At 52.5% G+C, this 13,928-nt stretch overlaps 1 protein-coding gene across 5 annotated transcripts in view; it reads right to left on the bottom strand.

Moving 5' to 3' along the window:
* Positions 1–13,928, bottom strand: part of Chd5 (chromodomain helicase DNA binding protein 5) — a 58,072-nt gene that overhangs the window by 4,941 nt on the left and 39,203 nt on the right. For 4 of the 5 annotated variants that reach the window (XM_074081511.1, XM_074081508.1, XM_074081510.1 and 1 more), the window contains 16 exons: positions 13,055–13,286; positions 12,711–12,821; positions 12,241–12,413; positions 11,502–11,691; positions 10,900–10,992; positions 10,608–10,696; positions 10,353–10,486; positions 9,810–9,954; positions 9,321–9,480; positions 8,047–8,126; positions 7,698–7,830; positions 3,035–3,124; positions 2,293–2,430; positions 1,915–2,023; positions 1,227–1,359; positions 666–861 (listed from right to left, as the gene is read on the bottom strand). In XM_074081511.1, the coding sequence (XP_073937612.1) occupies positions 666–861; positions 1,227–1,359; positions 1,915–2,023; positions 2,293–2,430; positions 3,035–3,124; positions 7,698–7,830; positions 8,047–8,126; positions 9,321–9,480; positions 9,810–9,954; positions 10,353–10,486; positions 10,608–10,696; positions 10,900–10,992; positions 11,502–11,691; positions 12,241–12,413; positions 12,711–12,821; positions 13,055–13,286 (2,206 nt within the window). The remainder of the gene's footprint in view (positions 1–665; positions 862–1,226; positions 1,360–1,914; positions 2,024–2,292; positions 2,431–3,034; positions 3,125–7,697; positions 7,831–8,046; positions 8,127–9,320; positions 9,481–9,809; positions 9,955–10,352; positions 10,487–10,607; positions 10,697–10,899; positions 10,993–11,501; positions 11,692–12,240; positions 12,414–12,710; positions 12,822–13,054; positions 13,287–13,928) is intronic. The other variant, XM_020166669.2, reaches the window with a different exon arrangement.

Genomic DNA, 13,928 nt, shown 5'->3' with positions numbered 1-13,928 from the left:
GGAGCCAGAAACAGGACCCAACCCTGCATTTCCCTCGTAAGGGGCCTCCCTAAGAGGCATGCAGCCACAGCCCACCACCGCGACAGATTAGGGGGCTCACACAAAAGCGCAGTACAGCGATTGTCAGGTGAGTGACTCCTTGGCCATATATCTCTCCGCTCTCAGCCGCCCTCCACCCCCAACCAGCCTGAGCATTTCAAGGACAGAAAGATGCACAAGGGTAACAGAGAGATCCAGAGGAAAAGTCAAAGGTCTGAATCCCAGGAGATCTTTGAGCAAATTACATCACCTTCCTGAGCTAAAATGTCCTCACCCCTGTGAGGACACTAAGAGGAGTTGCCATTGCCGGGCTTTATGAGGGTTAAAGAGATACAGTATCAGGCTGGATAATCACGGGTTTTGTGACGTTGTGATTTCTGTGTTAACCTTCCCCAGCTCAGGGCTTGCTCTCAGGTCTTCAGAGAAGGGCCAAAGGAGGAAGAAATCTCAGTCTTCTTCAGGTGAGAGGAGGGGCTGGACAGCAGGACTGTCCCATCCTGGCCTACCAGGCTCCATCCTCTCGTCTCACATTCTGTCCCCAGCCCCTCGCCCATCTGCACCCCAACTAAGGTTCCCTGAGCAGGAAGGTTGGTGGACCTGGGGAGCAGGAAGTAGGACTTACTCACCCTTGTGCAGGACAGCATTGGCAGGCTTGTTCCCAGCGAGGGACTCCTTGGACAGGTGCTGGTGGCTCTCGGCAAGGCACTCCACCTCAGCCAGACGGGCGTTGAGGGCCATGGCCGGGTGGTTGGGGTCCTGGGTCATGTTGAGGTATGCAGCCCTCCGGAGCTGCTCCTCAATGACCAGTGCCTGCTCCAGCAGCTAGGGGATAACAGTGTTGCAGAGGGGCCACTGGCCACCTCCCCTAACACACACCCCAGGCTGGGGAACTACACAGAAAGGAGGGAGCCAAGACACCCTCCCACCGCTGTCCGTCCTCGTCTCATCTGGCTACCGCTTTGGAGTGTTTACCAAGTTAGGTTCTCTGTGTCCCATCACACCAGGACAGGGACACTAGCACAGTAGGACCGCATCACTTTGTTAGTTGATTGACTGACTGACTCCTTTCTGATGACAGCTTGGCCCAGGTCTCCTTATCCAGGAAGGGGTTGCTACACTCCAACTTCCTTGCCCCAGACCCTCATGAAAACTCCCTCTCAGAGCCCTCTGTCCTGCCAAGGACTGACCTTGAATCTGCGGGCCAGAAACTTGTTCTTCATCTCCAGGTAGTTGCCCTTGTGGATTTCAGACTTAAAGGGCTCATTGAGGATCATGTACCTCGGGTCGTTCTGGATGTCCTGCCAGCGTGCATAGCCATGCCTTGGGGGCACTGTTAAGGGCAAAGCTGGCCCAAAAGAGGTGGGGCCAGGCAGTAGGGTGGAGGGGGGTGGGCAGCACAGAGCTTGGCCTCCTGGCTGTGACCACTCACATGAGTCATTATCCTCAGCTACAAGACCAGCAACAACTGACAATATCAGCAGGCACTGACTGGTAAGTAGCCTGAGTGTGCCAGACACAGCACTGAGGCTTCCAAGAGCCCACTTCTCCATCCCAGCAACTGGGTGGACAAACACATTCTAGTCCCGACCCTCAGGGGGTGTGAATGTGGTCTTATTTAGATATGATCAAGAAGGGGTCACATGGATTAGGGGAGCCCTAAACCCAATGTAAAAAGAGAGAATTCTGGTCACAGACACACAGAGAGGGCCAGGTGACAATGGAGACAGAGTGGAGTGATGCAGGTGCAGGCCAAGGATTCCAGCAATCGGTAGAAGCTGGGAGGGGCACGAAGATCCTCCCTGTAGCCTTCAGAGGACTCCGTGAGGTCCACAGAGGGACAGGCCAGAGTCTGCCCAGTCTGGCCAGCAAGGATACGTCACGATGCCTGCCAGCAACCAGTAGTCGTGTCGCCGGTGCCAAATGTCATAGATTTTTCCTGAGGACACAGCAGCCCGTTCCTCATTCTGCCACAGAGTGTGCAATTCTGGAAAGACAGCCAAGATAAGCAGAATGAAGGGTGCCCCACCAGGCCTTTCACAGAGGCAGGCCTGGGAAAACCTCTTCCCCAACATTGGCCATCCCCTGCCCACATGTGCACTGCTAGAGTATTGCTAAGAAAGATATGCAAGAGACTGTTATCAACCATTCCCACCTTAATATAAAACAACCATCTACCCAGACTCCTCGGACCCACAGTCAGGAAACCTGGGACGCCAACAGCCTCACTCTCAGTCTACCGCCTCACCCGAGTACCTGTGAAGCCTCCATCTGCAATGTTGAACATGAATTTGAACTTCCCATTCTTGTCCTCCTTCTTCCCCTCCTCATCCTCTTCTCTGTCACCATTTTGCTGTGCTTCAGTGGGTTCCTTCTCCTCAGCCTTGGGGTCATCTGCAGGGGGGCACAGATATATTCACTCTTCATCCAGAAGTCACTGCCCAGGGGCCTCTGTCTGCCCAACACTGTTGGTCCAAAGGCACACAGGACATGTCCCTGTCCTCAAGGGGCTCATCTCTGAGAAGGTTTTTAAAGGGACAAGCTAGCAGCTCCCTCGTTCTGTTCTGGAGGGTGACTCCAAGACCTGGCACCCCACCCCAACCATATCAGGACAGCCCACAGCAGGGCAGGAGATCACCATGAAGGTACAGCTCAAGTTCAAAGGTGACATTGCTGCCTGAGGGGTCTGACCTGAGAATGACTGTTCTAGAGAATTCTAGTGCCTAGAGGTACACAAAGTTGAGTCCAAGTGCTCCAGGTCACACTCAACAATCAGTTCTTCTCCCTCTAGGTGGCTAGGACCACCAGCCCAATAAGAAGAGAGGAGGGGGAGTCCAACTCCTTGTAGGGAGAGAGCCACCGTGCCTCTAGGGGCTAGTCAGTCCAAGCTCCCATCCACCAGCTCCAACCAGAGCCTGGGGGCAGTGCCCAGGAGGCTGGCCAGGATTCTTCAAGGGATCAAATGACCCAAGGCTGAGCAAAGGAAAAAGCCACACACCTGCCCTGAAATCGCTGCCATCCCCTCTGCTGTGACTCAGGCTTAGCTCCAGCTTGTCCAGGGCTTTCTCCTTCTCGGGGAGCAAATCCTCTGTAAAACAAAGATGGATCATAGGCAGGGAAGGCCCGGGAAGGCCCAGGGTCCCCAGCCACCAGCAAGGCTACTCAGAGTCCACAGATACACCCCAGTCCTCCTCCTGCACAGATGTGATTCCAGCAGCAGTGCAGACAGGTACACGTTACCTTGAAACTCATTCTAAAACACCCAGAAATGTTGGGCAGAACACAATGAATCAATGGGGCTGGGGCTGAGCTCAGTGGTAAACAGCTAGCCCAACATATGCACAGTCGGGTCTCCACCCCAGCACTGCAGTACACACAGAATTTACAAAGCACAAAGAAGAGTCAGGCATGGCCTATGTGCCTATGGTTGCAGTTACTCAGAAGGCTGAGACTTGAACCTGGAGGGATCAAGTCTCCTACATAGTGAGACTTCATTTAAAAAACCCACACACAGCTGGATGCCAGGGGCTCATGCCTGTAATCCTAGCTGCTAGGGAGGCAGAGATCAGAAGAATCATGGTTCAAAGTCAGCCCGGGCAAATGGTTCACAAGACCCTATCTTGAAAATACCCATCACAAAAAGGGCTGGAGGAGTGGCTCAAGGTGAAGGCCCTGAGTTCAAGCCCCAGCCCCACAAACACACACACACACACACACACACACACACACGTGTGAGCTTAAAAGAAGGAAGGGAAATGATCAGGTGCCAGAAATGAAGGGGAAATTATAGCCAGGGAAGCACTGGCCCAAGGCCAGGGTTATTGGACACCAGAAAGAGGTGGAGAGCCTAAAATTTGGGGCTGTGTTGACCCCCAGGCAGGACAGATAAGAGGTTTCAGTCTGAAAGATGCAGAGAACTGGGTTAAGCTGGTCCCCCCAACCACTGCTTCTCCAAATGAAAGAAAGCTCTGTCTACCATGACAGCCCCGCCGAGGCAGCCCATCTCCAGCAGGGGACCTAAGGGAAGAAGATCCCCAGGAACGAACCCCAACCCACAGCCCAGGCCCCATGGGCTGCAGGATCTGAACCGCCAGGCCCCAAGCAGAAAGAGCATCACAGAAACTGGTCCCAGACCAGCAAATCCACTAGTGAGACCACTGGGCCCCAAGCTTCTGGAAACCAAGGGAGATATGGATTCACCACTACCCAGTTGACAAGAGATTCCAAAGAGCAAAATAATCCCTGGCAAAGACATGGCCAATCAGAAGCTAGAAAACACTAGTCCAGCTCCACAACTGAGACCCAGCAGAGTGAGCAGACAGGCATCTTGAGATGACAGAACAAGGTCAAAGAGACTAAATAAGGATGTCTAAGAGGGGAAAGCGAAAAAGGGAGGAAAAGAATAGAATCTTCAGGGAAAGAACCAGACCACCCAAAGTTGGAAAGAGCCAGATAAAATTCTAGAAATGAAAGTTTCAATTGTGAGATTCAGTCATCCTCTAAGCCCCCCACGCCTGGTGTCCACTTCCTGCATAAACCCCAAGGCCACAAGCATGACAGATTCCACTGCCATGAGTAGGGTATGTCATGTGGCAGAGTGACCCTAAGATAGGAAGGTTACCTGCATGGACCTGACCTCGTCACAGGAACCCTTTTAAGGCAGGGAGTTTTCTCTGGCTGGTTCCAGAAAAGGAAGACAGATGTAATGCAAGAGGGGATTTCCGTGCCCCCTTGCTTGGGAATGGACTAGGCCACAATGTGGCAAGCAGGGAGGGTAATGTCCAGCTGAGGGTGGCCCCAGCAGATGCCAGCAAGCAAATGGGACCTCAGTCCTCCAACCTCAAGAAACTGAAATAAACCAACAAGACTGAGCTTGAAAGCAATTTTTCTTCAGGTGAGAACTGAGCCCTGCGACACCTCCATCTAAGCTTTGGAGACCCTCAGCAGAGAGCCGGGCTCAGCTACCAGACTTCTGACCTGGAAACTTCCCAAAAGTAGTAAGTCTGTGACATTTTGTTATACAGCCATACAAAGTAATACAAAATGGAGAGACAGGATAAACTGAAGCTACACCCAAGTCTTCTCTGAAAACTCTGCTGTGAGAGAAACAAAAAGGAGCAAAGGATGTGAAAGACTCATGAGTCCCATCCTTGGGCTGACCATGTCCTAGAGCCCTGCTTTCTTCTTCATAGCACTTGGGGTCTATTCTGTGCCCCCCCACCAGAAAACCAACACTAAGAGATGAGACCTCCAGCTGTTTAGATTCATTGCTTGTGTCCCAAAGACCTAGGACAGTGTCGGGCTGGCAGCTGGTTTTATATGGATAAATGAATGAATCAATGAGAATAGGAATTCCAGGAGGAGGAAATTAAAAAAAAAAATGGGGCGAAGGCAATATTCAGAGAGGGATGACAGAATTTTCCCACAGTTGATGAGGGAACATAGATGCTCAGCTTTAAGAACCAGTGAGTCATAAGCAGAACAGAAGAAACTCATTATAGTGAAACCACACATCACCAAAGACAAACAGGACATCTTGAAGGAGTCTTTTAACGGTAGAAAATATAGGAAAGACAGATTTCCTGCAAAGGAGCAACAATTACAGTGATATCAGCCTTCTCAACAACAAGATGAAAAAGACATAAAACAGAAAGAATATCGTGAAAAGGCTGAGGGAAAATTCCCACCCTACCTCTTGCCATTAGGAAAAGTAAAGGAAATTTGCAGGAAAAAAAAAAACTATTAAAGAGTATGCCTTAGGAAGAAAGACTTTGAGTGACGAACAAGTAAGCAAACATAAAACCAGCAAGAATGTGAGAAAATGTGGCTGCAGCGGTAGAGCGCCTGCTCTGCAAACATGAAGCCCTGGGTTCAAACCCCAAATATACATTGAGCAATAGCACACAGCAGAAGGAAGGAAAGTGAATTACAGCTAAAGCTATCTATAGTCCTTATATAATTCAGGAGAGATGTGTGGTAAAAATGTAAGACTACAGAATAGAATTAACCATAAATTCCAAATGAGATATAAAGAATATTTGACCAATCCAGGAGGGGAAAAAAAAGAAGGCAAGAGTAGTATAAAAAGATAGAATTCATCCAAATATCTAGCTATCACAGTAAATGTAAAGAGATTAAACCTCCCAGATAAAATGTAGAGACCCCATCATTGGTTTTATATATATATATATATATATATATATATATATATATATATATATATATATCTAGAACAGTTACCATAAATGCAGTAGTTTTACTCCTGGGTATATCCCGAGAGGTGAACACTTGTATTCACATAAAAATGTATGCAAATGTTCATAGCAGTATTATTTATAATAGCTAAATGTAGAAACCACCAAATATCCCTCAGCTATGAACAGATACACAAAACATCATAGACCCACACAATGGAAAATTATTTGGCTATTGAAAAGAATTAAGTACTTTCTATGACATGGATAAACTTTACAAGCATCATGCTAAATAAAAGAAGCCAAAGGAAAGGCCACGTGTTTTTATGATTCTGTTTCTATGAAATGTCCACAATGGCCAAATCCACTGGGACAGAAAACAGAGACTGCCAGGGACTGGGGGAGGAGGTAATACAGACTGTGAATGGGTATGCAGTTTCTTTCTGGAGTGGTGAAAATGTTCTGGAATCAGACAATGGTGATCACTGCACAACTCTATGAATATACTCAAAAATCAATGAATGATACAACTTAGAGGAAGAGTATGGTATATGAAGTATATCACAATAAAACTATTTTATTTTTAAAACTATAAATGAGAGGCTGAGTGTGGTGGGAGGATTGTGAGTTTGAAGCCAGCCTGGGCTACATAGCAAGTTCCAGGCCCTAGTGAGACCCTGTCTCAAAAAAGTAAAATAAAATAAATAAGACAAAAAGGTGTGCCAAAGATGTATTAAAAGTAAGATAAACACAAATCGGCCAAAGTAAACTTTAAAGGCAAAGTGTCTTGGGAGGAATGACCACTGCTACCGAATAATTACAGGTACACTTCAGCAGAAAAATATTAACCACCTCAACAACTCAGTCTCCAAACACATCGAAGCAGAATCTGGCATTGCAGGAGAAAGATGAATCTGTAATCACTCAGCATTTAACACAGGATCTCTTTGCAAGTGACGATCAAAGCAAACTAAATAAATACTGGTAAGGATATTTAGAAAAAAAAAAAAAAGCTTTACAACATAATTAACAAGCCTCATCTAATGCATTTAGAACTGAACGCCCAGCAATTAGAAAAGACACCACTTCCCAGCACACAGTACTTACAAAATCGGACCCTATTAAGGCAGAAAACAGGTGTGAAAATGCTCATGGTTTCAAACCAGAATGCAACTGAGTTAGAAATCACTGATCAAAATGAAAAGAAAAAAGAAAGAAATCACTTATCAAAATATAACACAGGATCCCCAATCTCTGCACCATCTAAGAAGCTGAAGTCCATGTGTACAAACCTGAGCCCCTGCTCCTCCTCACTTGGGGGCCTACAGAGCTGGGTCAAAGCCATACAGTCTACCACTCAGTCAGGGAGAAACAGAATAAAGGGCAGCCAAACCCACCACCCTGCCCTGCCACAGGGACACAGAGACCAGAGGCTGCAGGGGCAGCCAAGCCGGCAGAAGTCACTACCTTTCAACAGCTGCTCTGGAGACATCTGGGCCATCTCTGTCTCCTCTGACTGTTCCTCTCGGGCTCTGTCCTTGCTGTCTGAGCACTCGTGCTTGTCCTCACCCTCCACTCTATCCAGGGCAGTTGGCAGGGCCTAGGAGAACAGGCCAGGGGCTGCAGGACCTGGGCCTCAGCAGGAGTGAAAGGCAGGGACCCCGAGTCTCCATTCCGATTGCCAACACCTGCTCCCAGTCTGCTCCCCCCAGGCCCAGATGTCCAAACTGGGAGCCAAAAGGCCTGGGTTCTACTGGCTAGGCGAGACCTGAGATGACACACCCACCACAGGCTCAGACACCAACAGCTTCCACACCTGGATTTCCAGGGACTTCTTTGGTTTCTGCACCCCTGGCTCCTTCTCATCCATGTAGCCCAGCTGGGTTTCCATTTTGTCTGAAAGATTAAGGAAAAGAGATGAGATGGGCAGGCTCAGGCAGGAAGGGAAAGAAGGGCAGAGAGAGGGGTATCAGATAAGAGAGGGAGGGCATGGACTTCAAGAAGCTCCATGGAGTCGGGCACAGGTATCTCACGCCTGTAATCCCATCTACTCATGTAGCAGAGATCAGGAGGATCGAGGTTTCCAAGTCAGACCTGGGCAAATAGTTCACAAGACCCTATCTCGAAAAACACCCAACACAAAACAGGGGTGGTGGAATGACTCAAGTGGTAGAGCTCCAGCCTAGAAAGTGTGAGGTCCTGAGTTCAAACTCCAGTACCGCCACAAAAAAAAAAAGCCAATAAATACAAGATATTCAACATTCTCACCATCACAAACTGCAAACAAAACCACACACTCACTCGGGTGGTTGGAATCAAACCATCAGACACAGTGTGGGAAAGATGTGGAGAGACTGGAACTCTCATACATTTCTGGTAGAATGTAAATGGTGCAGCAACTTTGAAAAACAGCCTGGCAGAGTTACCTGCAACCCACTCCTAGGTATGTACCCAAAAGAACGGAAAACCTATGTCCACACAAAACACGTGTGCACAAATGCTCACTGCAGCTTCTTCACAAGAGCCAAAAAGGAGAAATAACCCAAGCATCCATCCAGAGATGAATGGAAAAACAAAATACAGTCAATCTGTGCAATGAAGTATTATCTGGCCATGAACAGGAAGGAAGAGTTCACACATGTGGATGGATCTTGTAACGTGGCGCTCAGAAAAGCACACAGTCTGTGACTCCACCTATATGAAACGTCCAGAATAGGCAAATCCATAGGGACAAAAGGCAGGTTAGAGGGTGCCTAGCTGTGAGGAGAGAAAGTGGGAAGTGGCTGCTAAAGAACATGGGGTTTCTATTGGGGCTGATGAAATGTTCTGGCATTGGAAGCAGAGACAACTGCAGGACCCTGACCATAGTGGCAGGTGCCACTAACCATTGAATAGAGTCACCCACTTTAGAATAGCATGAATGGTTAGTACCCATGTGAATAAATCCCAAAGCTGTTATGAAAAAGAAAAACCCTCTGGGGTGAGGTGGCTGTCCTTTGTAAAGTGCTCAGGGACTTGGGGCTACTGGTGCCCTGCCATTTCTGGCAACCCAGGTGCCCACCCCGCTCGCCCAGACCCCAGACCCCAGACCTGGCAGGCCCAGCGGGGCTGGCAGGAGGTGGGCAGGACTGGCGGGCACTGGCGTGTTGGGGTCTGAGGAGATGATCTCGCCTGGTTTCTTGCCTTCGGGTCCCTCGGGGACCAGGTCTGGGGTGCTGTACTTCCCGTTGACGTGCTCAAACTCCTGAACCTGGGGCAGTGAAGGGAAGATGGGAGGGTGGTGATCAGGCTTAGCCCTAGGGTGCAGGGATGGCCTGTAGGACTGAGGGAGTCGCATGGTCAGGGTGGTACCACTCTGCCTGAGGCTGGCCAAGACAAATGCAAATTCACCCACACCCCAAATCTCCCTGTGATCACCATCTTAGCCTCCACCCAGGCACCTCATCCAAAAAGGCTTCTGGGCCAATCCTTGTGGCCTGGCTCAGACCCTGAGCACTCTCTTGCCACTGACCCCCCCAGGGTTAGTGCCAGGGCCCCAGGCGGCCAGCAGGAAGGCCCCGTAGCGGCTTACTCACCCACCTTCTTCCTAACCAGTGACATGACCCCGATGCGTGTGAGCACATGCTGCCTGGAGAGGCCTTCCCGAGGCACGCCATCCGCAAAGGTCTCTGCACCGTCGGCCCCCGGCTCACACAGGTGCCGCATGAAGAGGGACACATAGGCTCTGGGGTGGGGGGTAGTGGGGCTCAGGGAGTAAGGGGCCAGCAAGGATCCTCTGAGAGGGCTGGCAGGACCCCCAGGGACCTCTTGGCTGGAATCACCCACCACAGTTTGCCTCCCAACCAGGCTTGCTGGGCCAGGCCCTGGGCAAGGACAGAGGGGGCTTCCCTAGCAGGAACTCTCCTAGGCTGGCTCTCGCCCTGGATGGTCTAGCTCTTCCTCACTGCTGTTCATAACTGCTAGTTTGGGCAGAGGCCCAGCACCCCAAACCCAAGGCCAGAGGGTGGTGAACTCCCCAGATACCCTAAGCCTGAGGGAGCAGACACTGACCACTGGAGAGCCTGCCCAGCTGGAGCCTGCCCCGCCAGGGATGGGAGACTGCCACCACCTTGGCCCTTTTACCTAAACTCCTTCTCACTCTTCCCACGGAGGTCCCGCACCAGCCAGTGGGAGTTGAAGGCATCCTGGGGGGGCATCCCCCAACGCATGATGGCATTCAGAAAAGCCTTCCGTTGTCGGGCATTGAAGCCCAGCACCTGGGCAGGGTGGAGAGTAGTGTAGGTGTCCAGGCAGCTGATTCTAGGCAAGGCCCCTTCTCCATACTCCAGAGATGGCAGGAAAAGGGCTGGGAGAGATGGGGGTGCAGGTATCTCCCACCTCAATGTTGCCACCAACTCGAGCCAGAAGAGGTGGGAGGGGCTTGTCCCTGTCACTCTTCAGCTGCCTCCTGGATTGTCGCCGTCCACCTGGGGAGCAGCCCAGCAACGAACCTTCAGATGGAGACCCAGAGATCCCCTACACCACCACCAGCATGCCCCAGAGCAGCAGGACCTCTCAGGACAGCCTCAAAAAATTCCCTGAGGGGGACCCCAGTCTGACTCCCCACCAGCATCAGCGCCCGTGACACACAAACCCCAGGGCAGCCCAGGTCACCAGCACTGACACTCACTCTGCCCTTCTGGCCTCTCTTCAAAGTCCTCGTCCTCATCCTCAGAGCCGATGGAATATTCCGACTGGTTATCTGAGAGCTCATCTTGCCACTCTACAGCGGGGGGCGGGGCAGCAGAGGGACATGGAGTGGGGTGTGCCTGGCACACCCAGGGCCAGTCCAATGATAATAGTGACAATAGTGGCTACCAGCTACTTCCTGTGAGCTTTGCTTTTTTGGGGAGAGGCGGGGGGGGGGAGAGGAACGGAAGCTGTACTGGGTTTGAACTCAGAGCCTCACAGATGCGCTACCATTTGGGCCACGCCCCCAGCCCCTACGAGCTCACCTAATGGTCCTAACGCCACCCTGTACACAAAGGAATCACATGACTTCCATCCTACTCTACAGACAGGGAAACACGCTCAAGCAGCCTTGCCCAAGGTCACACCTTTGCAGGGGAGCCACTGGACCCGTAGCCGTCCTGTTCCCCCAGACCCTGCTACCCTGCACCCGCCCACAGCCCCTTCCCTCCCAAAACGCCCCTGCCCGCCTCCCAGCCCCACCGCCGGCACCACCGCGGCCCCGCTCCGTGCCCCGACGCGCCTGCCCCGAGCGGCACACACCCTGGTCCTCCTGGGAGGCGTCGTTGTAGTTGACCTGCTTTCGGATGCGCTTGCCCTTGCCCAGGTTGCGCGCCAGATCCTCTTGCTGCTGCTCGTAGTGATGGCGCAGCAGCTTCTCCCAGTAATCCGGGTCCACGTTCTCCTCCTGCTTGATCACCTCCCGCTCTACCTCCTCCTGCGGATGCAAGGGCTGGAACCAGCGTGGTGGCCAGCTGAGTATCCCTGCCCTCTGTAGAGCCTCAGTTGCCTCCACCACACCCTCACAGGGCTCCAAGAGCAACTGGAAATCCTGCAAACTCCAGGAAGCCTTCCCTGATGGCTCCAGCCAGCTGCTCTTCCTCTCCCTGCCCCTACCGCACTCCCTCCGTCACTCACGTATTCATTCGTTCACTTATTTACTCACTCCACAAGGAGGCCCTAGTCTTTTGTAAGCACTGGGGTACAACGTTGGACAAGGCTCAGCCTTTCCCTCAGGGACTCTGAGTTTCAGAGGGAGGGATAACTGGCGCCCAGGGTCTGGGAAGAAGTGGCAGTACTCAGGGGCGGTGAAGTGGCCATAGGGAGACCCACGGGGGCTCTAGGAGAGAAGCCAGTTTTGCAGGGTGCAGAAAGCGCAAGAGGAGCAGAAGTGTTCTGGAGCCAGGGTCCAGCCGGGCCGGGGCAAGGGGTACCTGGGCAGAAGGGGCTGGAGCGGGCCGGGCATGGGGACAGGGCGCGGCCGCGGCACCGGGGACCTTACCACGCCGTCCTCCTCGCGCACCATGTACTGTGCCACCTTGAAGGAGCTCAGGTACTCGTTCATGTTCTGCAGCTCAGCGTCATCGGTGGCATCCTGGTTGCGATCCAGCAGCTTGGAAATGGCCGCATCATCATAGTGGATCACACTACTGTCCTCCACATCCTTGTTGTCACCTGGGGGGGCGGACAGAGTACAGTGTGGGGACACAAATGGAGAGTGCCCCGTTCCAACCTCTGGCCCAACAATGGTCCTTCCCCATCCTTTCCAGGGCTGGGATTGAGGAGGATCGTGACCAGACAAGAAATGGTGCCATAAGCTAGGCAGGCATGACAGTCCTACTCCCCACCCACCTTCAGCCTACCCAGGGCACCTAAGGGAGAGAATGGGAGGACAGCAGAGGAAGCCTTCCTCTCCAGGAGCAGCCACCTGACCAGAGAAAGAGCTGGGGGCTGGGCTCAAGTGGCCCCTACCTGGTGGGGTACTACCATGCTTTTTCTTCACACTGGCAGCCAGGGCTCCCCCCTTAGAGGACTGCACGTCAGGGATGGGAGTGACAGGTCTCTGGCCCTGGGACATCATGCCTGGAGGGCAAAGAAGGAGGGCCGCTGGTATAGAAGCAAAAGGACCCCAGAGTTGGCCAGCAGAGGACAGACACCCCCACCCTGGCCCATCCTGGAAGGAGACACAGGCCAGGAGTGGAGGAGAGGGAAGCCATGCTTGGCGAGGCCAGTAGGATCCTGAAGGCCCTGGAGGGGTGTGCCCCAAGCAGGGCCACCCTCGAACCCCCACCGCGCTCCTGTGCAAGGGGGCCCACCCTCCACGTCGTCCTTGAAGAGCTCCTCTGTGCCGAACTTCAGGATGTCGTCCAGCTCCTGCTTGGTCATGGAGCCCGACTTGGAGCCCAGGCCGGGCCGCACCACCAGGTGGGTGAGCATCATCTTACGCTTGGCCACCTGCGTGATCCGCTCCTCCACGGAGGCCCGCGTGACAAAGCGGTAAATCATCACCTTCTTGTTCTGGCCGATGCGGTGGGCGCGGCTGAAGGCCTGGGAGAGACTGCTGCTCAGCACCCAGGCCTTGACCAAGGGGGCTGGGCACAGGGCTGGGTGCCACAGGGTGGAGACAGTACGAAGTGCTGCCTGACTGCGCCCAGAGGTGCACAGTGCATGCAGCAGGGCAGCTGGCCCACCTCCCTAATTGCCGAGGGGGCCTGGAGGCTATGCTGGGTTGACAATGGAAATGTGCCTGGGAGGAGGGAACCCGGTGTGACTGCAAGGATGCAGGGATATGAGCGTGGGATAGAGGACCTCAGGCTGGATGTAAGTGAAGCTGCCGGGTGACCCTGGGGAGACTGCTGCTCCTCTCTGTGAGAGCTAACAGAACTGCGAGACATACAGCCAACCTTGTGAGGGTCACAAAGCCTAGAAACTACCTTGCATTGGGTCCACACATACATGACCCTGACGTGATTGTGTCTGTGTCACACATATGCATGAGAGACATGAGTCTGTGGACATGCCCCAACCATGTGTTAACTGCGTGTGTCTGTCCCAGAGTGGGGCAGCCGGAGGACATCAGGTGGATCTATTCCCACAGCCCACAGCCTTCTCCACTCTTCCTTATCACTCCCATCCTCCACCTCCAGTTGGTGCTCACTCTATGCTCCACATCCCCTGCAAAGGTGCCCA

The sequence above is a fragment of the Castor canadensis genome, chromosome 7 (genome assembly GCF_047511655.1).
Source record: "Castor canadensis chromosome 7, mCasCan1.hap1v2, whole genome shotgun sequence".
Lineage (NCBI taxonomy): Eukaryota > Metazoa > Chordata > Mammalia > Rodentia > Castoridae > Castor > Castor canadensis.
The sequence above is the reverse complement of the archived record's forward strand: the minus strand, read 5'-3'. Positions and strand labels throughout refer to the sequence as shown.